This window comes from Mytilus galloprovincialis, chromosome 10, assembly GCF_965363235.1.
Source record: "Mytilus galloprovincialis chromosome 10, xbMytGall1.hap1.1, whole genome shotgun sequence".
Lineage (NCBI taxonomy): Eukaryota > Metazoa > Mollusca > Bivalvia > Mytilida > Mytilidae > Mytilus > Mytilus galloprovincialis.
Window position 1 is genome coordinate 74,792,118 of NC_134847.1, and position 25,071 is coordinate 74,817,188.

Genomic DNA, 25,071 nt, shown 5'->3' on the forward strand with positions numbered 1-25,071 from the left:
AAGTATCTAGTGAAATAATATGTTTAAAGTGGCGTCATGTCGTAAAACTCTTTAATCATTGGAAGTTTGTATATTTGAAAGAAATTGAGTGAAAAGTTAGCATCTTTACTTATGGTGAGGATAAAAGGAAAAATACCAATCATATTGTTCTATGAGTAACTGATTTATTTGAATAAACAAGTATTTATATCTATTATTCAACAGTGTTTCTTTTTATTTTGTTTCAGAAATGGTCCACTTTGGTTTTATATATATATTCCACCATGTCACAAGAGGACCGTGAGAACTTTTACAGGGCTGGCACGCTAATATATGAAACCGGAACAGAAACGAAACAGAAGTTGCTTGATTTTCATTTGGCACACAATCGACAGAACATCACGCTAAACGTTTTGATTGATATGTACAGTCACGAGCTGTTCCATCTATATTTTAAATATCCATGTTGTCGTTGTATTCCAGGTCAAACTTCAATATCAAAAGAAACCATATTAACTAAAAAGCAAATGAATATTATATTTGACACAGCATGGAGAGAACCAACACATAAAAAGGTTAAGAACTATGATGTGTTCTGTTGTAGAAGAGCTAAATTTGGATTACGGGTTGAAAACCTTGATATAAGTCTTTTACACACTCTTCTTGTGAATATTTGTTATGATTTGTTTTGGGATAGCTGTTTGGATAAACACCATCTAACCATTGACCAATTTTTGAACAATAACACTCACTTTTTATATCATTTGTTTCAAAAAGGTATTTGTTGTTTAGGACCATCCAATTGCACCAGTTCACCTTCTGTGGTTGGTAAAATTGATCAAATCCAGTGGGATTGTTTGTACCATCAAGATACAACATCAAAGAAATGTAACATATATGGACCTGGATGTGCATGTATATATTACGCCAAGCCTGGCCTTAGTGAAAGTCATATTGATAAAGGCTTGTCGTCTGTGATTCACAGAAATTTGTGCGAGTTACGCAGGGCTGTGGACAAAATATCTTCATTAAGAAATGATTTGGCGCACAGTACTAGTTTTCAGCTATCAAGAGTGGAGTTTGATTCAATTTGGAATGAGGCTACTACATACATACGGTCTATAGCTAGTTACATTGGAAAAGAACCGGACGTTATAGCTATAATAGAAACGGTATTATTTCGGCCTTTGGAAGACGGAGCTTATAAGAAATTATTAGCATCCATCCTTGAGTTCCGAAATCTACAACAAACGTTTTCAGAGGTAAAACATGGTTATTAGGCACCTTATTATAGGCTGTGGTTATCCATATTCATTACTGATTCGTACAAAAATTATTTTTATTTTTCGCAATAATGCAATGTATGGTTGTAATATGGTTCTCGTCACTAGACTTTACATTAAATTTCTTATTCCTTATACTCCCTTCAAAAAAGAAAAACATATCATGTATGCGATGATAATAATGAGGTTAGTTTTATGAAATTGGATGAATTATTCGATTGCATCCTCTCTGACGTTAAACATTGGATTAAACCGAACATAAACATTTGAGAAATGTGTTAATGTTGTATGTTTCTTGAAGTTCATAATTTGTGATTCCCTAACGATCTTCTTCATAAAAATTTATATATCATACCAATTCTTGTTTTGGTTGATATGCATTTGCTTATTAGATACAGAAGGTCCCATTACCATACACACATGTACATGTAAATACCAGAAAATCAAAAATCAATCATGTATCGACAATAATACAAACTACTTTGAAGCTCACCTATCCGACAAATTGTTCTCGTCCTGAATTTTCATAGCATATTTGTAACTAAACGTTTGAAGCAAACAATAATCAAGCAAACACTCGATGAATTAATTGGAACATTTGTTTCAGAACCTGCCGTTGATATTGTAAACCGAATAGTCAGATAACTTTACAATTTCAGAATATTGATTCATTAAGAGTGGAGATGCGTGAGGTCAAATCTTCCTTGTCAACCATAGGTGAAAAGCAGGAGGAACAACTATTGAAAGTTACAGAAACATTACAAAAAATGGACGAAACCCAGCAGGAAATGCGTAATGAAATGAAAGCCCAAATTACTGAGGAGCTGACAATTGTGTTCAAAGCTGAAATGGAAGATTTTATTGGAAAAATAAACGACACAATAAAAGAAAACAAAGAACAACTAAGTACGTATGTTATATTTCAAGGATTAATTTTAGCTAAAACGCATAGCCTAAAGAAAAAGTAAGTTATTGTAATGCCCGTTTTGGTTAATTTTACTGCTTGGTTTTACGTTTCCATTTTCCTATACATTATACTCTGAAACTGATAGACAAAATTAAACCAAGCTTCGACACGATCATGATTGTGGTATCTAGTATGTATTCATTGACCAAATCTATAAACCAAGATCGCCACCATGGCTAAGAACTGATCATGAGGGTGTAACGCAGATTTTGGCTTATATCTCTGAAACTAAAGTACTAAGAGCAAATCTGAGACGAAGTAAAAATATTCTATCTGCCCTGAAATTTTCAGACGCACCAGACAGCCCGTTGCTAGGTTGTTGCCCCTGATTTGGATATTTTAATGATTTTTTTTCGTTTATGGTTATCTTGAATATCATTATAGATATAGATAAATTGTAAGATCTCCAAATAAGTCAAACATGACCAAAAATAGTCAATTATTCCCTCTAGAAGTTATTGCCCTTAATAGTTAGTTTTATCATTGTTTTAATCATTTGTATAATCTTTTACAAATCATCTCGTTTGAAACTATTGAGACAAATTTAACCAAACTTTGCCACAATCATCATTTTAGTATCTAGATGTGTCTGATAACTCTGCTTATCAATCAATACGACCAACGTGGCTAAAACTAGAACACAAAAATAAAATACAACTTTTGTGTATAATGTTTTGCTGGTGGACGTTTAATTGCTCAACCTTCCTATTAACTGAAAGAAAAAAATAGATATGTAGAAACTGTTTAATGCTAAAATGATTCGCACTACAAGTTTAACATAAACCCAAAATAAAAACAAACCATTTAATGACTCTTTTTTTCATAGTAATCAGGATAGTTGCCGTAAATTGACTTATTTTCTGTCTTTTATTGCATAAATTATGTTTGCTAGGAAGAAACGGTAAAACAGCAAATAAGATCAGCATCCAAGATCTTCAAAATTTAGTACATAACAAAATCCATAAGATGATTCTTTGTAAATGTTGTAAGAGTTATTGCAATGTTTAAGTAATTCCTAAGTTTTGTATCTCGAAAAACTGTGTATAGCAAATATGACCAGTAATAAAAGATTGAATGTCGACAGGATAATGATTCAAGCGCTCTTCTTGTCTTCTTGCCTAAAGTTATACTGATTATTTTTTCTAGTAGATCTTATAGTTTTGTTTTATTTTCAAGATCACTCTATACATAATGTGAAGATCAAGAACGCGTCCGAAATAATTACCAGGCATGATATGAAGATAGAAAATTCGTCAGACATTGAATCACATTCTTCACGGAAAGGTAACTAGTATATAAATATTATGTTATAATTGAGACGCTCAAGAATATTATACAGCTTATTTACAACAACAAAAATAGTTACAAAGTCTTGATGTTAAAATTTTTGTCGAAGAAATAAGAAATTTTTATTTAAATATCAACTTGTTAGGGGCACTGAAAATCATGGCGACCATTTTGAATCTGTATGATGAGAATACAAATTTTCTAGTGATATTTAACTTTTAAAAGAAAATGTAATTTGATTTTCATTTCCAAGAAAAACATAAAATATTGTCGTATCTTTCCGTAATTCTATTTTGAAATTTGATTTATATAACCAGGGTTTCATTTTGTAAACATAAAAGTAGGTACATGTACTTTTATCTAGAACAAAATGCTGAATGACGTGTACTCTATCGTGACGTCTCCCTTAAACTAATTATTCGAAAACTACATTTTTGTTGTACATAAGTATGTACTAAGTTATCAAAATAACTGTAAATTTTTTACAGGTAGTGACAGGTGTCTTATGAGAATAAACGAAGTAGTATATTCAGTAACCATAATACTCATCTCAGAAGGGAATTATATTTTCAATATTTAGATCAATGTATGATATTTTTTAGTGCCAAATGGGATGATATCAAGAGAGAAATACAAGAATGACAACACAGACGACAAAATAGGAAGTAAGAAAAGATCAACATGGTCAAAAGTAAAATCGAAAGTAAAGTCCCGATTTTGTTCCTTTGCCTGTAAGTCATATTATCCTTACGCATGGAAGTTGTTATTAATAGACTTGTGAAGTTTTTTTTTTAGCTTACTTTCAGTTAACAAATTTATTTCATTCAACATATAATTGAATTTAGTAGACACAATCAAAACCAAAAGGTGTGTTTGGATAACTGCAAGATACAATCCTCATTTAGTCTAAAAAATAATCAATAACAACATATCATAACATTTCTTCAAATTAATAGTCAAATGTGAACAAAAAGGTGTGCTCCCTTACATTCATACTAATGAGTTATAGCCCCCAAGGGTGACTTGGAAATAGAAATATGGTCACCTGTTTTATACGCATTACCCGAAGTAAAACCTTCGCCAAAGTATGGCATCCTTTCAGCTGTGCTGGATATAGTATGCAGCTACGTCTGGGTTTAATGTTCACATTTTCTTGACCTTCATTCCAGACGGCATCCAGATCTAATAATTGTGAATTAGTCACATGCATGAAATATATTTCATTGAACGTTAACAACCATCTAGCAATCAACCAACCAATCAATAATTATTTTTATAGTTTAAGAGATACATCAACTGTATTGAAAACCATATGCATAATAACCTTGATTTATATATGTATTAAGTTCAGTTATATAGACAACCACCCTAGATAAAACGTCCAAGTTCAAGCATGTGGTAACAATTGAAATTGAAAAAGATATATTTGAAAAATGAACTTAGTAAAAATATTTAAATCAAGAAATGTTATTTATAAAAATAGAAACATTAATATTTATGTATCATGTAATAATACTAAGATTTTACCAATTGAGATAAATTAGAAAAACATACATATGACATATGTGAACATAAGACAACCATTGTATTACATCAAACAACTTTCTTTTAAGATTAAGCGACCATCTTAATTACATAATACAACCATATTTATTGTACTTCAGCAAGTTTAGTGAAGAAAAAACAAGAGAAATTCATCAAAGGTATAGAAGAAGAAGGAATTAATGGTAATTATTGAACTGTCTTCAGGAATTTCAGAATGTGATATTTATTGTTATTGCAATATCTGATATCAAATCATGTATTTCGGGATTTTGATGACATTATACTTGCAAAACAAGAACTGTATATTGAGAAATTTTAGCTTGTCTTTCAATTGTTCATGTTCAAAAATCGTCTTAATTATAGCAAAATCTAAAATTTTAATGTTATTGTAAGACTGCAGTTCTGTTGACCGACAGTAGATCTTAAGGGGGTTGGCGGATATAAATCGATTTTGTTTTAGATGTAGAATTTCGCTATGTTTTTTTCTATAAACAATCTTTATCATATACATAATAGAAAAATAAAATAAAATTATATTAACCGTTAATCTAAGCTCACAATCTTCCTTCGAGAGAAGCATGCATTTTTGTTAAGGTGCTTTTTTTCTGTTGAACTAATAGGAGAAATATAGGTAATATCGAAATGAAAAAACTAGATTACACAAATCGCCTAAATGTTTCAATTGTTTAGTTGAGGTACAGCTTATTTGAAAATGATAATAAAAAATATAGGTCACCGATGAGTTAAAAAAGATTTTTCAATTTTAAAGTAAAAAAATGGCTTTTTTGCATCAAAGGAGATAATTTGGAGCCTTTTCCATGATATCAACATTTTAAAAGTCATCTGGGGTCAAAACGAATCGATTTTTTGGGGTTGATTTTTGTATCATATCATAGTGTAACGATTGATAGTGTAATCAATAAAATTCTTAATGAAAATAAAAATGATGAATTAACAATCTAAAGTAAGATGTTTTTTCGATCATTAATGAAAGTGAAATAGTGCGCCAGTATGGTTCAATTTTGTCAAATTAAGGTAATAAACATTGATGATGAATTGTTCACTTGCAAGTAAATAATACGACCTAATTGAATCCGTATTTAAATATAGATTGATAACGCGCCAAGCTTGTTCTGTTATTCAAAGGAAAAGAATGTCAATATTGCAAGTGTTACAAATGTAAAATAAAAAAAAAATAATTGTCTGATTCGATCCACAAAAAAATAATATATACTTTTGATCTCTTATATAAACAAATCCTAAACAAATCCAATTGCACGAGTTTGCTTCCTATTTATATCTTTATGTGTGTATCGCTTAAATGACCGTCGGAGGACTTCGGAAATCAAATCGAAAGTTATAAACGAAGCAACATATTATCGAGCCTAAGACTTTTTATGATATGGATAAAGGTCAACATTGTTTTAAATCAAATTTGTATCATATCGGCGAACATGAATTTGACTTGTAGTGCCTCTTTTCACCTTTGTCGAATCCATTTACAATATTTCAACCATATAACTTATATCAAGTTAGATTTTAATTTAACTATGCCATTGAAACAGACAAGGTTTCTTTAAATAAACAAAAACGTATAATGGTTGTACCTTTTGAGTATACATAGATAATTTTGTGCCATTATTTACTCATGGGAAAGAAATAGAGATACGAAAGGGACTTTCAAAAAAGGTGGATAAAACAGATTAAACAGTGACAAAACAAATCAATAAAGTGATAAAAACAGAGGAAACATTCTTCAAAACAAAACATAAGTTAAAATTCTGACTACGCAATGTCAACACGCAGGTCAATACGAATATGTTTTAAAAAGTTTTAAATTAGTTTAGTTACTATATTAAACCATCCCTCCTACATTTAATTCGTTTGTTCGTTAGTCCTTCCCACTTTTGATTTCCAGATGATAAAAAAGAAACTATAGATTGCAATTAAAAATTAAGCCAAGTCGTTTTTGATTTGACAGTTCCAAAATTATGGTACTTGATTGTTGGAAAGAAATATTTTATTTTTGTTTCCCAAAGTTATGCAGCAACGCTTTTAGTTTTCCCGGATTTATTGAGAACCACAAAGAAAATATACAGTTCGCACTTATGATTCTTGATTGTTAAACAAAAGGTTGAAAAAATAACTATGGTAGCACTCTTTTATCTGATGAATTTAAGTTTTTTTTCCCGAAATGGAAATCACTTCGCGTCCTAAAGAAAGATGACATGTGTTTACAATGATTAAATTATGTTTTGCAGACCATCCAGACGATAAATTTCAGTGTGGTTCATGTAAGGACAATGTATATGGTGGACTCTTGAAAATCATTGAGCATAGGAAAAATTGCACAGCACGAGTGGACAAAAGAGGTTTGTCATTCTAGTATATCTCGATCTGGTAGAATATATCATATCCCTGTAAGAAATTCTTCAGAATAAATAAGTCCATGGGTGTTTATAATAATAATTTGAATTATCCAATATAAAAAGGGTATTTTTCATGTTCATATTTTCCTGTACATTTTTTTCGATATTGACGTGAATAACATACCAAGACACAGCAGTCGTCAAAATATTGTTTTTTTGGTATTTAATCTCACCATATAATAATATTTATAATCATAATACTCCATTTTGTTTTGTCTTTTAATCTAAACAGGTATTAGATTAAATAAACTAGCATTATATTCAAATGCAGTTCACACAAACCTAATCAGTCAGTAAGCGTTTATTAGCCTTTATAAAATCTCTACTTAATTGTGTCTTGTAGAACTTACAGAAACGACTTTACCAGTACTTTTGGAGGTAAAAAATTTACCAAAAAGCAACGAAAATAGATTCAAACAAGAAGGCAAACAAAATTCAGGCAGTTTAGATAACGATGTAATCGAAGTGTATGATGCAGATTTAGGCAGCCTTATCTTGTGGACAAAAATTTCGAAGGCATGTTTTCTGTCTAGAAAAACTTTTGGGAATACCTTTCAGAATTTTTTTGCAAAAGTGTTGCGAGAACATCCGTTGGACACAACAGTAGAGACAGATTTAACAGTAACAGTGCATATACTGGATGATTTTTGTGGTAATCAATTTAATCTATAGAATTTAAAAATCGTTCTTGTTTTGAAATGAAACCATTAGGAACATATAAAACATAGGCCAAAGCAATATGCATGTACAACAGAGTGAAAAGACTGAAATGACTAATTATTTTCTCAAAATAAGATACAGAAAAAAAGAAACACAAACCACCTTACCCAGCAAGTAATTCATCCGAAAGTGTGATCATTTTTTGAACGACTAGCTCTGCTTCCTGGTAATTCTAAAACTTTAAACTGAATCAGAATTAAACTCGACTCTCTTTAAATAAATCTTTCACTTAAAATTAATATACATTACCAGCCTGATATCAATGTTAATGGATCATCTTTCAGATTTAGAATCAGATGATTTGGAAGGGGATGTCTATCAATGCGGCATATGTGAAGACAAATTTACAAGACTTAGAAGCTTTATGAATCACAAGAAAGACAAATGTTCCCGAAAACCTAAGTTGGTTTCAGAAATGTCTGTAAGTATATTCTGTGGACGTGACACTAAAAGATCTTATATCACTCAATGGTCGGTGTTATCACAGGGTAATTTTTACATACATTGTAGTTGTTTTTTTTGGGTTTTTTTCACAAACGCATGGATATGAACATTACAAACCAGTAATTTGCCATTGATAATATTCTAAACTGTTACTGAACCAGTCTAATATAGTTCTTCTCTACAAATTCACGACATATACTTGACCTATTTTGTCAGTCTAAATCATACTTGACCAAATGTCTGAACAATACACCGCCATTATGAACCATACTTGGCCAAATAACCTTTATTTCCAACCTAAACTTTCATTTCAACTGACATGACATACACAAAAAAGAAACATGTATATATAAAAACCGGATATTTACATCCTAACATGATTCTCAGATTGATCAACTACAGATCAAATCAAATCAAATTATCTTATATGAAGAATTATTTATATTAATTTTAAAGTTTTCTTGATAGCGATTTGTTAATTTTTTTTTTACATTAAAAACACACTTATGCTAAGGCTAATTAAACTATATCAAGGTGCTTTTTTGGCATGTGTTTTTTTAAAACAAATTTTTACTTAAGTCCTAAATAAAAACTACATGTGTACATAGGTTTCATGGTTACATACATAGTTAAATAGTTAACAACAGCCACCAAAATCAATGAAATAATTTCACCTACTATCAGAAATATTTCTATTATTTAACAAATGAATAAAAGTGTGCTTCTGATTTATGGCGAAGTATACAGTAATACCATCGCGTAGGTAAAACTGATTAAAAAGATCATAGCTGGACAAAGAGTATTAGACTCTAAAATACATATCCAAATTTCAAAATCCTGTTAAAGTAAAATCCCAAGGCATTTTGAATTCACTTGATAAATTATACACGAGTTTTAGAAAAAATGGGTCTCTCTTTTTACCTGTAAAACACAATAGACTGAAGTCATTAAACCTTATTAGAGTAGAGAACCTCTTGTATGCCATGTCTTTAATTTTGAAATACATTTTTACTGTTACTGTAAAAGCATTTTCTTTTTAAAGGGTTATCAATGATTGCTAGGGAAGTTCTATATTTCATGATAATATCAAATTTTTGTTTCAACAAATCAACGGTGTCTGGTTTTTTCATTAATCATTAAGTTGCTTTATATACTAAATTATATATTTTTAACCAAAACAAATGTTCACTGCATTATTTACTAAACTGACACCATTAATCTATATACTAGGCTAAAGTTAATGGTTACATTTTCCAGTAACAATAAAATGTATCTGAAGCATGTTAAAACACAATGTTGAATAACATTAAAAATATTATTCAGAGTTCAGTTTTGAAACTATTTGATTACCTTGTTTTATTTTATTTTAAAAGTGATACATATGTTCATCTTTAAGTGTTGATGGATATGATGTTGACGCTATATTATGTCTATTGTGAAATGTTGGTTTTAATGCTATATTTTATAATTACTTAATTTTTAACTACAAAGTGTTTTTCAAACTACTAGCCAGGGGAAATAGCTGTTGTTAAAACAGTTCATCAATTGATTACATACAGTATACATATTGTTGAGATTTCATAAACATGTTTAACCCCGCCGCATTTGTTTTGCACCTGTCCCAAGTCTGGAACTTCTGGCCTTTGATAGTCTTGTATTATTATTAATTTTAATTTGGAGTTTAGTATGACGTCTATTATTACTGAACTAGTGTATATATATGTTTAGGGGCCAGCTAAAGGACTACTCCGGATGCGGGAATTTCTCGCTGCATTGAAGACCTATTGGTGACATTCTGCTGTTGTCTGTTCTATGGTCAATTTGTTGTCTCTTTGGCACATTCCCCATTTCCATTCTCAATTATATTAAACCATTGAAACTGAAGAAGTTTATTTGTAATGCAAAACTATTTGTCAACACGATTTAGTAACAACATCATCGTATTATAACATCTTATATTAGTACTGTTGTGCCAAAATTCAGACTTTATATATAAACACATTATAGGTCTAGGTTGGTTAAGACTTGGTCGAGTATTATTTAGACTATGTCGGGTATGGTTCAGACTAGGTCGAGCATGGTTCAGCACGTATAGAATAGTTAATTCTGGTCGAGTAAATGCCGAGTACTGGTTCAGACTACAGTAAAGTAAATTTCAAACCAATTCAGACTGTTCGAGTCAAAATCAGCACAGTCGAGTACAAATATAGGCCATTTCAGACTTTAACTGGTGTGAAGTGAAGGTTAATAGTGAAAATTGAAATGTACTGGTCATTTTTATACAATTAACAGATTTTTTCACTGTTCTGGCAGTTTAAAAGTCAAAATTCAAATATATATAGAAAGATATCAGGTCTGATTTAAAGGGCATCAGCTACGAGATAAAAAAATTAATATTATTTTTTGTTCAATCATTACTTCAAGTGAGATGATGAAAGTATAACTTACTTTTAGAAGACTGTTCGGTTAATTTATTTTAAAAATTGGCTAAGAAAATTCGATAATGAATTGTGCACTTGCTAGTGCAAAATTCAACCTCATTGAATCTGCATTCATGTAAACTTCAATTTAAAACTTAGCTAAAGATTGAAATCGCATGCATTATGCGAGTTCAGTTATTTAAAGAAAAGAATGTAAACACTGAGTGTGAAACAAGGGTAAACCATTTGATGGACTGATTTACAAAAAAAATCATTCTTAATCAGGTAAAAACGATGGTCTGTGACATTTTGTTCTCTTGTGGACAGTTGTCTCATTGACAATCATACCAAATCTTCTTTTTCATACTTAACATATGTTTTAAACAGACCTAGTAATTTCCAATGTGTCGCATGAGTTCGCTATGTATTTTTATTTAAATGACGTCGACAGTCTTCGGAGGTCATCTTTATGTTCAATAAGTTAGCATCTACAATAAAATACAAATGACATACTGATTTATATTATAGAGCCGATGCATTTGTTTATTGTTTGTTATAGATTATTCATTATTTGGATAAACGTTTGAGTATGTTATTAATAAAATATGAGAATTAGAGTCAAATCAAGGATCATGAATTTGACAGCTATTACTACTTTAAGGATTGTAAACAAAAATAAGAGTTTATATATTCTAAGTTGTTGATGTGGAGTGGTGTTTGTTGAATTTTTGTTTACAATTTCTCTATAATTTGCTCAAACAGAATTAATGAAGAAAGCAGTTCCAATACTTAACACTCTTAACCACTTGGTAAATGTAATGTAATAATAGCTGGCTACATGTTGATATTTCACGAACACTCAATTGGTATATTGGGATGTATTATAATAACGTTTGAAATAAAAGTAAACCATTATGACATTTTATCCTATATTTTAGTTTCGTAACAAATTGATGGAAGGCCTTCCGGAGGAAGAATTTTCACGTGTCACTAAAGAGAGAAAGGATAAAGGTACTTATTGATTCTTTAGTGTCAATGTTATTCATAGAACATCTAAAATTACTTCCATTTTCTAACCAGCATGTATAATATCAGCTTGTATGATACTAGCTTTAATTATCTGTTATACTAGTTTTTCTGTATGTGACCCATAATAAAGACCAGTTGTCAGGAGAATCCCTTGCCGATCTCTTCTTATTTTCATATGAGTCAGAGTTCAGAGTCAGACACTTATCAAAAAAACAAATAAGACCAAAGAAGCCAGATAATTAATTTTACATTAAAATATATTCATGATGTTCTTTCAAATAAAAATCCACATTTTTCTGATTTCCTTCCATAAATATATCCTTCCGAAATAGAACTTTTAAATGACAACAGACACGGGTTCCTCTGCCTTATTTTTAGACTTATATTTGACTTGAGCGGTCATATCAGTACCATAATCTTTGACAAACGAGGCGATTCTAATTTTGAAATAACCAATTTTCTAGTAACTAGTATTGATTTTTTATTTTATTTCTTTGTACGTCATAAAACTGGGCCTCTTTAGCTATAATGGAACAGATAGGTATAATGCAATTATTTTTGCTTTCGAAAAAAGATAGGATAGATACAAAAAGAATTCAAACACTGGAAAAATGTTAAAAAGACAAAACCCCGACCAAACAGCAGAAGGCCACCAATGTGACTTCAACGCAGCGAGAACATATCGCACCCGGAGGTGGTTCTCAGCTTCCCCCTAATACATTGTGAATTAGTACAGTACACATGGACGTCGCACTAATCTCCAAAATATATAAATGAACTTTAATTAAAAAAATCCATACAAGACCTACAAAGGCCAGACGCTCCAGTCTTGGGACAGGAGCAAATCTTTGGCGGTGTTGTGAGATCTCAACTCTTCCCCTATACCACTAGACAATGTAAAATTAAGAAACACATAGTAATACGCACAGTACAACTTAGTTTAAAAGAAGTTCGATGTCAGAAAAGATAACAAAAGAAACTAAATAGAATGACAAAAAGAACATTTTAATGACATGTTTAAGCCACTCATTAATATACATGTATATTGAATAGCAAAAAAATCATTGATGAAAGATTTAAGCAAAATATTACAGTTGAGCGATTCAAGCTCCTTGGAGCCTCTCGTTACCTATAGCAGTATAATATCTGTGCATTTTGTTCACACATCATTGTCATTATAATGTAGTTTTACGCAACTGTCATGCAAACTAGTGGTTAAGCTAGCTATAAACCTTGGTATTTTAAACACTTTACATGTCAGTTTTATCTATTTGTGTGTTGTAGCTTTTGTTTGTGCCAAAGGATTGGGGACTTTTTTCCGTTTTGAATTTTCCTCGGTATGTTTTTTTTTTATTATTTTACTTTTTATACTTTTCAAAACGAAATTTTAGTTAACTATTTTTGGAACTTTATGGAAACGATTCACTTACAAATAGGTTGTAAAATTGTCTCTGTGTCCTCTGTTATTCTGTCTAATTGATATCTCCACGCGCGACATATCAGACTAGTGATCGACGATATATCAGTTTTTGATCAGATTGCTGCTTTATTTATATCTGTTAATGACTCGTAAAACAGATCATGTCTACAGGTGTAACACCACTATTGAATTTCCTTTGTACGTCTTTGTTAAATTTGCACTTTTCAAAAACAAAATGTGCAGAATTTATCTTTGTTTCAAATAAAGAAATACTGGGCATGAGTAAAGTTTTATCCTGTCCAGAACTACAGAAAAAAATTCACATAACATTTCATTGCATATAAGAAAATAACCATCACTAGAAGTTAACCAATCAGATGTCTCCCCTTATTTAACCTGTGTAAAAGATTTAGGAACCATGTTACCTCAAGTTTCCAAAATATTCTATAGAAACCCCAAATAAAAAACTAATGGTGCTTTGAAATACCCAAGACATATGTTTATGACACAGACATATTTTGCAATAAAGTGTAGGAGTAATTACCTACAACTGTCAATTCAAGGGAATATTTTTTTCCGACATATTTTCGGAACCGGATGTGACGTACCATTATTTGGTGGTATTATGCCAACAGAAATATTTGATCTTTTGCATATCCTTAGAAAAGCAAGATAATGTGTGCTTTCAGATCTTTCGTAAAGTACAAGATAAAGAAAAACTTATTAACAATAGGAAATATTAGCAATCGACAGTGAAATCTTAAAACGTTTGAAACGAATGATTAAGTTTCGAGTTTTCAATTCTAATTGTAAACTTCCTTGAGAGCAGAAGTATTGGAAAACACTCGATGAAATTAATTTATGTTTTATACTTTGAACTGTTCTTCTTGGTAAAAATCGAATGTTGTATGAAAATTGTGAATGCTTCATAAAACGTTTAATGTCCTTAACGTTTCATTCATTTGGTGTTTTGGAAACGCATTCGAGGACTTCATTGGGAATAATCAATACTAACGTTTTTTTTTTGTAAAATGTGCCCCTTGTGTGTTACCAAAAACGATTTAAATATCATGCAAAGAACGTTAACATTCATTTTCTGCTTTTGCGAAAGGATGTAATAAACAGTACCAAACTTATAGTATGAATATATTGTATTTTCAAAAGTAGTATACAAATAACAATCATTAAATATGTAATAGCATCACAGCCCAAATAAATATTCTAAAGTGAGTAGTAAAATTCATGATCAGGTTCCTTTGTAACATGTTCTGTAAATATTTTACTTAAATCGGTTCTTCTTGTTTAGGTGTGTTGATGGCCACCTCACATATAACATTGGTTTACACTTTAAATAAAATCAATAGTACTATACTGCTGTTCAATAATCATCAATCGATTTAACTGAAAAAAATCCGTATAACAAAACAAAATTGAGATAAACTATAAGCTAAGAGAGGAAATTAACGAAACATCAGAAACACTGAGTAGCTATAAAAACAATTAATAATATCCTCATACTTTAAAGTGTAAGAATATTGAACAATATTGTTTGTCCATTCTTGAAAGCGATTATACATTAACACAGTTGAATGAAAATACTTAAATGGATTAGTAGTTCCAACAATTTGGGACAAATATTGTTAAAAAAAGGGAAAAGAATGTTAAAAAAACTTTCTCCAAGTGTGATTCTTTGGATTGAATGTATATGAAATTTGTAATCATTCCAAAATCATTAAGATGTCCAGTGAATTATATGTCTATGTGCATGTGCATAGGGGACGATCATAACATTTTTACCAGTTTAAAAGACTGAGTATAGAGGTTGATTTACCTAGCATACAAAGCACGCAACATTTATCTACAATTACAGGCATTCTTTTATATATTTGTCATCCTTTCATCTTTGGTACAATAGTTCCATTTACTTGACCGATTTGACTTGTGTCAAATATCTATTGTATGTATGAAAACCATATATGAATTTATTGTATATCTACGAATCGTTTTCATTTTAGATAAGGCCGATTTTGTTAATCCATCGTTGAATACTGACGCTGACGTTACAGCAAGAAACTTATCCAAATCGGAAAGAAATATAGGTCAGAATATCCCTAAATCAATGCACCCGGAATCATCTAGTACATCAGGCTATGAAACTGACACAGAAAGTCGTAATCGTCAACATCATAGACGCCAATTTCAATTCAAAAAGGTACCACAAAGTCGCAAAACATTGCATGAAATAGAGGACATTTCCGAATCTTCCGGCTATGAAACAACTGCTGATTTCACTACATTCTCATCAATTACCCCAGAAAAAATTCCAAAGCAGCGAGTAGAAAGGAAAATCGCTGATACTTTCCGGAAAAGCAAATACTTACCAAAAGATAAGTCTTCCAGTGACTCTGACTCTGAAAACGATATGGTACCAAATACAACAGGTGCAATGAACTACTTTCAACAATCATGTCAGCTTTCTAAAGAGTATAAGAATAAAGAGTTCTTTCATAGTCATGCAATTCAGCATGGATTAAAATTATCAAAACGTTGTGTTGCACGACTGCAAAATGAATGTGCTCGGGAAAACAAAGGAAAAAAGGATTTTTATACGGAGTTCCTTAAACCACAAAAACTGTTGTCTTTGCTTCAGCGTTACCCAATGAAGTACAAGCAAGGTATATTACAAATTGATTCATCACATGGAGCTATCTGCAAAATTAAAAATGCAACTGATGGAATTGACCTTATAGTTATATCCGGACGCTCTAAATGTGGAAAAGCTTACACGGATGACGAGGTAGTTGTAGAAGTTTTGCTGGAAAATTCAGAAATTCCTAGACTCGGAAAAATTATCCAACCGAGACAAAAAGTGTTCGGAAAAGTCGTTGGCATATTGGCAAGAAAACGGAAGGAAAATATTGATCACCCTGTATATGTTTGCGAGTTAGACAGTTTCGACAACTACAAAGCTAAACCTATATGTAAAACAATACCTAAACTACATTTAGTACGAAAAAACGTCAAAGAGAAGAATTATTTCACGGTAGATTTATATAAATACAATGCAGAGCGAAAAGATCTCTTACCGGACAGACAGATGAGGATTACACCTAGTAGACGGCGAAAATATTTGTTTTATGTAGTTTTTATTTCATGGCCGGCGACATATCCAATAGGGGTTGCCATTGACGTTCATAAATCTACTACATCATTCTTGAATGGAATGAGGATATTGGATTTACAATACGAAATTCCAACAATTTACAAGCCATCGACTGTAACGAAACTTCAGCAAAAATTGCATGTAAAATTTGCCGATAAAAAGGCAGATCGAGAGGACCTAACTGAAAATATCAAAGCTTTCACAATTGACCCAAAGGGTACAAAAGTGTTAGATGATGCTATAAGTATTGACAAATCATATGATGGTAGTTTCCGTGTAGGTGTTCATATATCTGATGTGACGGCATATATTGAAAAGGGAGACGAGATAGATATTGAGGCAGCGGAACGTGGTACAACATATTTCTCAGGAAGGTATAATGATCCCCACTGCATGCTACCGGAGCCACTCAGCTTGGATACATGTAGCTTACTTCCAGGACTTAGCAGACTTACAATAACTGTTTTTTTATTTTTTGGTTCTGATTTCAAACCAAGAGCTCACACTATTGGAAAAAGTTATATCAAATCTTCAGAACAGTTATCGTATGAACAAGTGCAAGCAGTTATTGATGGTCATTCAGTAAAATCAAAATGGAAAGAACATATCGATGATTTGTTCCGAATTGCAACAGCTGTCAGACGGAATCGTTTGGGAAACGCCATGTGGGGTGTTCCCTTTGAATACGATTTTGGAGAAGATTTAGAAACTAGGACAAATTGTTTTGAAGCTTATTATCTTATTGAAGAGTTTATGATTTTGGCAAATGAATCAGTTGCAAAACTTCTGATGTCTTTACCTTTATTCAAAGATCGCGTACCTCTTCGATGTCAAGATGCACCACCTACGAAACGTGTTCAAGATTGGTTGAAGTCATATCCAAAAATATTAGATCAGATTATTCAGTTACAAGGAGTAAAACCTCTGGAGCATAGGGAAATTTCTTTCGCAAACTTAGAGGATGGACGTCGTCTTAGATATACAGAAATTAGCTTCATCCAAAAATGGATATGGAATCTTTTCACCTCTTATATGAATGAAGGAAATTTTCGTCAAGCAGGAAGACTTCTACGTCAAGATGAGATACATCCATATCAGGCACTTGCGATAGATGAATGGATAAGCTTTCAGGAAAATGCAGAATACAGATGTTCTGGAAATTTAGCAAACAAACGACAAGGAAGTCATTTTGGATTGAACAAATATCCCTATGTTCATTTCACAGCTCCAATCAGACGTTATATCGACATAGTTACACACAGGTTATTACATGCAGCCATCAGTCCCACTACTACTGCAAAAGATATACCATACAGTAGTAAGGAAGTGCAAACAATTTGTACACAAATGAACAGAATATCTCTTCAAGCTAAAACTTATGATAACAAGTGTAAATCGTTACATTTAGCGTCTGATCTGCAAAAGAAACCAACTGTATTTTATGGTTTTGTCAAATTTAGTTCTGATCAAGACCTAGCGTTGGTGTTTCCAGGTCTTAGATATTTAAATGACGAATGTACAACTTTGACTTTAAATAATCTTGATGTTTGTTGTCAACCTATATTCAAACGTGACGTCGAAAGGGTAAATTTACCTGCTGAAAGAAATATTATGGAACTTATATGGGATAAGCGTATCTACTCGAATTTGAAACGGAGACCATACCCTAAAACCCCAAGAAACGGATACCAATATGCACAAAATGATGAGCCTCAAAGAATAGATCCCCATCAACGCACAGAAATACATCAGTCAACGAAATGGATGAAATTTTTAGTTTCAGCTTGTTCCATCAATAATTTGTCCAAATGCAAACAATCATTCACCGAAATAACTGATGCTAGTCCTCTTAGATATGTTACTACTAGTTTTGATACTGAGTATGACATCAACTGTGAGTTAGAGAAAAAAAGACAGCCTGACGAGAACATTGTTGATACACAGACACCAAATGAAGATGGTTTGAATTCTTTGTCTACAAAAACTAAATCAAAGACTGAAAAACGTAGGAAATATCCCTCAATTATTACTAAACAATCTTGCAAATTTTCTATGACATTTAGTCATGGTCAAGTAGTGTCTGTTCAAATGTCAGCCAATATTCAAAAAGGTATTCTGACTCCTTACATTCAATTTGTAGATATGACAGAGAATGTAAAATTTTGTTTGGAACATATGCGAGATCCTGTTTATTGTTTAGAACAATATACTGTTAACAAAACAAAACCGAAGTATGAAAATCTCGAGGAATATAAGGATATATGGTTACCAATAATACAAATGGAAAGTGTTATGAGCGCGGTTAGATCTGACACTATTGTAATCAACGATGTTGATGTCCATTTAAAAGATAGTGATGGCTCTTTTAATCTTAAATCAGAATTTTGTGATGAAAGGAATATCATTCTGTCTTCAATGGCTATTTCATTTCTCGACAAAAATGTACCAGCAGATGGCAGTGAGGAAAGCAAAAAATATTATATGCCGCGAACTGACTATCTTTGTATCAGATGTCCGTTATTTAGAAATCCACTAGAACCTGGGTCCGGATACTCTCTAGATAAACCCTCTGAATTTACCACATGGAACAAATGGCGTCCTGATGAATATTATATCTGGTCTACTCATGCAAAAATAACAAGTGTAGACACATACAAGAACTCTGGAAATATAGTTGTCAATTTCCGCATTCATAAAAATGCAGGCAAACAACCTCCAGATCTACCCTCTGGTAAAAATAGACTTAAAAAATGCTGTGTTGAAATAATGCCAAAGTCTGCTATCGCTATGTAAGTATATATCATTATTTGCAATAATTAATGACCATCCGGAAATTGAATTATTTACAGCTAATCGCCTTTTTTTCAAATGCAGATTAGACTATTTTGGTAAATAGTTTATTATCACTTACATACTTTAAGGACATCAAACGTTACTGTATTGATACGAACAACTGCAAGTTGTGATGTCAAGATAAAATTTTAGAAACTAAGTTTCAGATTATATAAAATAATCAAATGATTACAAATACAATTATGAGTGATTTATTTTGTGATATATATTAAAAAAAGTAATTGCATAACATCGAATATCATTTAATGTAATAAGACCAAAGCACTATTTTTTGGAATTTATCAATTAATCAAATATATTTCTTGTCCCAATTTCGTAAATCATACGAAACTTATTATCTTCATCAATTTCACATAGTATCTTCATCAATTAATCATGTTAATCATTACTATTTATGCAGTGCTCGAAACTGGCACATTTTAAAGCGTACGTTTTCATATATTTTGTTCATAACTTTAGATAGTATTTAAAAATTAGAGATAAAACTCGCTTAAACAAAGTCGACCTTATACATTTGTTCTTCCATTTAAGTGTCTAGTCAAATTTTATGCACGTATTCAGAAATTTAAAAATCCTTGGCTTTCAAATTGGTGTATGTTAATTCGGAAAAGCAGTTTGAATGCATGGCATTTATATTAAGTGTTCTTGTAATTTTAAAGCCAGACTAAAATATTGTTTGTTTCTTTCCCATTGAAATTGAGTTGAGGAATTTGTTTTCAATTTATTATTATTTACACAGAATAAATTGTTGCGATTGTGCTATGTATTGTTAAAAATATATTTCGTGTTGTAAAGTATGGGGTTCCGTCTTAAATGCAATTTAATATGATTACGTATTATATAAGTAAGGCCAATTCATTGTTCGTTAATAGCAGACTAATACGTCATGAACGTAGGAAGGAGATGCAGATTTTGGCTATGCCAAAGTGACAATTATGTGGTGATTATTGTAACAAAGCTTTCATTGCTATAATCATGTAATCCCGAACAAAAAGGTAAAATAACAAAACACCAACTCCGAGGCAATTCAAAAGCTGGTTCAGGCATTTTCTTATATAAAACGGTTGATCATGATAAAACTACATACACTTTGACAATTATAATTCTTGTAGTAATTGCTTTGTGCTTACTCTTTACCACATGTTTACATACAACATGATTTTTGACAATAACATACTAGTAGTCTGTAAATTATCAAATACAAAAGCTTATACAAAAACCTTTTCAATTTTATTTTAGTTTCTTATAATTATCATCCCTCACTTAAGTATTTTATACATGAAACGGAATTAACTGCATCTTTGTTAACTGATGATGTCGTTAGTAAATTTTATAAAAGGGTGACTCCAGTTTGTAACTCTCCAACACACCTTGAATATATATATTTGACGGTATAGAGGTTTGATAAGCGTCTTTGATTGTACAGCTCTAATTTCACCGAATCATATCTAAATAATCCCTAATTTATCAAACTCGAATACTTGCAGCTATCTGAAGTAAGTTTTATAATAGACTTGGTAATCCATCGTTTTTACGAATGCCAAGTTGGTCAAATATTCAACATTCAACATTCAACATTCAATTTTTTTTTCTTGTATCGACTTTCAACGTTCAACATTCGATTTCAACATTCAACAATCGTTTCCAACATTCAACATTCATTTTCAACATTCGTTTTCAACATTCGATTTCAACATTCAACAATCGTTTCCAACATTCAACATTCATTTTCAACATTCGTTTTCAACATTCGATTTTCAACTTTCACTATTCGTTTTCAAACTTCAACATTCGTTTTCAACATTCAACATTCCTTTTCAACATTGCAGTTTTAACTTTCAACATTCAACATTTTCAACATTCAACATTGGTTTTAAACATTCAACATTCGTTTTCAACATTCAATTTTTTTTTCTTGTATCGACTTTCAACATTCAACATTCGATTTCAACATTCAACAATCGTTTCCAACATTCAACATTCATTTTCAACATTCGATTTTCAACTTTCACTATTCGTTTTCAACATTCAACATTCCTTTTCAACATTAAAGTTTTAACTTTCAACATTCAACATTTTCAACATTCAACATTGGTTTTAAACATTCAACATTCGTTTTCAACATTCGATTTTCGATTTTCATCTTTCAACATTCGATTTTCGATTTTCAACTTTCAACATTCGTTTTCAACATTCACCATTTGTGTTCAATATTCAACATTCGTTTTCAACATTCAACATTTGTTTTCAACATTCGATGTTGATTAGTTTTCAACGAATGTTGAATGTTGAAAACGAATGTTTAAAGTTGAAAATCGAATGTTGAAAACGAATGTTGAATGTTGAAAAAGAATGTTGAATGTTAAAAACCAATGTTGAATGTTAAAAACCAATGTTGAATGTTAAAAACCAATGTTGAATGTTAAAAACCAATGTTGAATGTTGAAAACGAATGTTGAATATTAAAAACGATTGTTGAATTTTGAAAACGAATGTTGAATATTGAATACGAATGTTGTAAGTTGAAAACGAATGTTGAATGTTGAAAACGAATGTTAAATATTGAAAACGAATGTTGAATGTTGAAGCGAATGTTGAATGTTGAAAACGAATGTTGAAAACGAATGTTAAATGTTGAAAACGAATGTTGTAAGTTGAAAACGAATGTTGAATATTGAAAACGAATGTTGAATGTTCAAAACGAATGTTAAATGTTCAAAACGAATGTTGAAAGTTGAAAACGAATGTTGAATGTTGAAAACGAATGTTGAAAGTTGAAAACGAATGTTGAAAGTTGAAAACTATTGTTGAATGTTGAAAACGAATGTTGAATGTTGAAAACGAATGTTGAATGTTGAAAAAGAATGTTGAATATTGAAAACGGATGTTGAAAGTTGAAAACGAATGTTGAATGTTGAAAACGAATGTTGAAAGTTGAAAATCGAATGTTGGAAACGAATGGTGAATGTTGAAAACCAATGTTGAATGTTGAAAAACAATGTTGAATGTTGAAAACCAATGTTAAATGTTGAGAACAAATGTTGAATGTTGAAAACGAATGTTCAAAGTTGAAAATCGAATGTTGAAAACGAATGTTGAATGTTGAAAACGAATGTTGAATATTGAAAACGAATGTTGAATGTTGAAAACGAATGTTGAATGTTAAAAACAAATGTTTAAAGTTGAAAATCGAATGTTGAAAACGAATGTTGAATGTTGAAAAAGAATGTTTAAAGTTGAAAACGAATGTTGAATGTTAAAAACCAATGTTGAATGTTAAAAACCAATGTTGAATGTTGAAAACGAATGTTGAATATTGAAAACGATTGTTGAATTCTGAAAACGAATGTTGAATATTGAAAACGAATGTTGAATATTGAAAACGAATGTTGAATGTTGAAAACGAATGTTAAATATTGAAAACGAATGTTGAATGTTGAAGCGAATGTTGAAAGTTGAAAATCGAATGTTGAAAACGAATGTTAAATGTTGAAAACGAATGTTGTAAGTTGAAAACGAATGTTGAATATTGAAAACAAATGTTCAATGTTCAAAACGAATGTTAAATGTTGAAAACGAATGTTGAAAGTTGAAAACGAATGTTGAAAGTTGAAAACGAATGTTGAATGGTGAAAACGAATGTTGAATGTTGAATATTGAAAACGAATGTTGAATGTTGAAAACGAATGTTGAATGTTGAAAACGAATGTTGAAAGTTGAAAATCGAATGTTGAAAACGAATGGTGAATGTTGAAAACCAATGTTGAATGTTGAAAAACAATGTTGAATGTGGAAAACCAATGTTAAATGTTGAGAACAAATGTTGAATATTGAAAACGAATGTTGTAAGTTGAAAACGAATGTTGAATGTTGAAAACGAATGTTAAATATTGAAAACGAATGTTGAATGTTGAAGCGAATGTTGAATGTTGAAAACGAATGTTGAAAACGAATGTTAAATGTTGAAAACGAATGTTGTAAGTTGAAAACGAATGTTGAATATTGAAAACGAATGTTGAATGTTCAAAACGAATGTTAAATGTTCAAAACGAATGTTGAAAGTTGAAAACGAATGTTGAATGTTGAAAACGAATGTTGAAAGTTGAAAACGAATGTTGAAAGTTGAAAACTATTGTTGAATATTGAAAACGAATGTTGAATGTTGAAAAACCAATGTTGAATGTTGAAAACGAATGTTGAATATTAAAAACGATTGTTGAATTTTGAAAACGAATGTTGAATATTGAAAACGAATGTTGTAAGTTGAAAACGAATGTTGAATGTTGAAAACCAATGTTGAATGTGGAAAAACAATGTTGAATGTTGAAAACCAATGTTAAATGTTGAGAACAAATGTTGAATGTTGAAAACGAATGTTCAAAGTTGAAAATCGAATGTTGAAAACGAATGTTGAATGTTGAAAACGAATGTTGAATATTGAAAACGAATGTTGAATGTTGAAAACGAATGTTGAATGTTAACAACGAATGTTTAAAGTTGAAAATCGAATGTTGAAAACGAATGTTGAATGTTGAAAAAGAATGTTTAAAGTTGAAAACGAATGTTGAATGTTAAAAACCAATGTTGAATGTTAAAAACCAATGTTGAATGTTGAATTTTGAAAACGATTGTTGAATTCTGAAAACGAATGTTGAATATTGAAAACGAATGTTGAATGTTGAAAACGAATGTTAAATATTGAAAACGAATGTTGAATGTTGAAGCGAATGTTGAAAGTTGAAAATCGAATGTTGAAAACGAATGTTAAATGTTGAAAACGAATGTTGTAAGTTGAAAACGAATGTTGAATATTGAAAGCAAATGTTGAATGTTCAAAACGAATGTTAAATGTTGAAAACGAATGTTGAAAGTTGAAAACGAATGTTGAAAGTTGAAAACAAATGTTGAATGTTGAAAACGAATGTTGAATGTTGAAAACGAATGTTGAATATTGAAAACGAATGTTGAATGTTGAAAACGAATGTTGAAAGTTGAAAATCGAATGTTGAAAACGAATGGTGAATGTTGAAAACCAATGTTGAATGTTGAAAAACAATGTTGAATGTTGAAAACCAATGTTAAATGTTGAGAACAAATGTTGAATGTTGAAAACGAATGTTGAAAGTTGAAAATCGAATGTTGAAAACGAATGTTGAAAACGAATGTTGAAAACGAATGTTGAATGTTGAAAACGAATGTTGAATGTTGAAAACGAATGTTGAATGTTGAAAAACAAATGTTGAAAGTTGAAAATCGAATGTTGAATGTTACAAACGAATGTTGAATGTTAAAAACGAATGTTGAAAGTTGAAAATCGAATGTTGAAAACGAATGTTGAATGTTGAAAACGAATGTTGAATGTTGAAAACGAATGTTGAAAGTTGAAAATCGAATGTTGAAAGTTGAAAATCGAATGTTGAAAACGAATGGTGAATGTTGAAAACCAATGTTGAATGTTGAAAAACAATGTTGAATGTGGAAAACCAATGTTAAATGTTGAGAACAAATGTTGAATATTGAAAACGAATGTTG

General features: G+C 30.8%; 2 protein-coding genes and 1 long non-coding RNA gene across 3 annotated transcripts in view; all 3 read left to right on the forward strand.

The window, feature by feature from the left end:
• The first annotated feature begins 231 nt into the window (after positions 1–231).
• Positions 232–3,481, forward strand: LOC143049342 (uncharacterized). Its single transcript, XR_012970182.1, has 3 exons — positions 232–1,241; positions 1,922–2,168; positions 3,406–3,481. It is a non-coding gene; the product is annotated as an uncharacterized LOC143049342 (long non-coding RNA).
• Positions 3,482–4,129: 648 nt separating this feature from the next.
• Positions 4,130–12,096, forward strand: LOC143049574 (uncharacterized). Its single transcript, XM_076223177.1, has 6 exons — positions 4,130–4,181; positions 5,181–5,243; positions 7,323–7,433; positions 7,834–8,142; positions 8,495–8,631; positions 12,013–12,096. Exons 1-6 carry the CDS (start codon positions 4,130–4,132, stop codon positions 12,094–12,096), a joined length of 756 nt encoding a protein of 251 aa, XP_076079292.1.
• A 3,448-nt stretch (positions 12,097–15,544) lies between these two features.
• Positions 15,545–25,071, forward strand: part of LOC143048381 (3'-5' exoribonuclease HELZ2-like) — a 32,834-nt gene continuing 23,307 nt past the window's right edge. Inside the window, exon 1 of the mRNA XM_076222047.1 lies at positions 15,545–19,475. Within this exon, the coding sequence (XP_076078162.1) occupies positions 15,643–19,475 (3,833 nt within the window). The 5' untranslated portion in view covers positions 15,545–15,642. The remainder of the gene's footprint in view (positions 19,476–25,071) is intronic.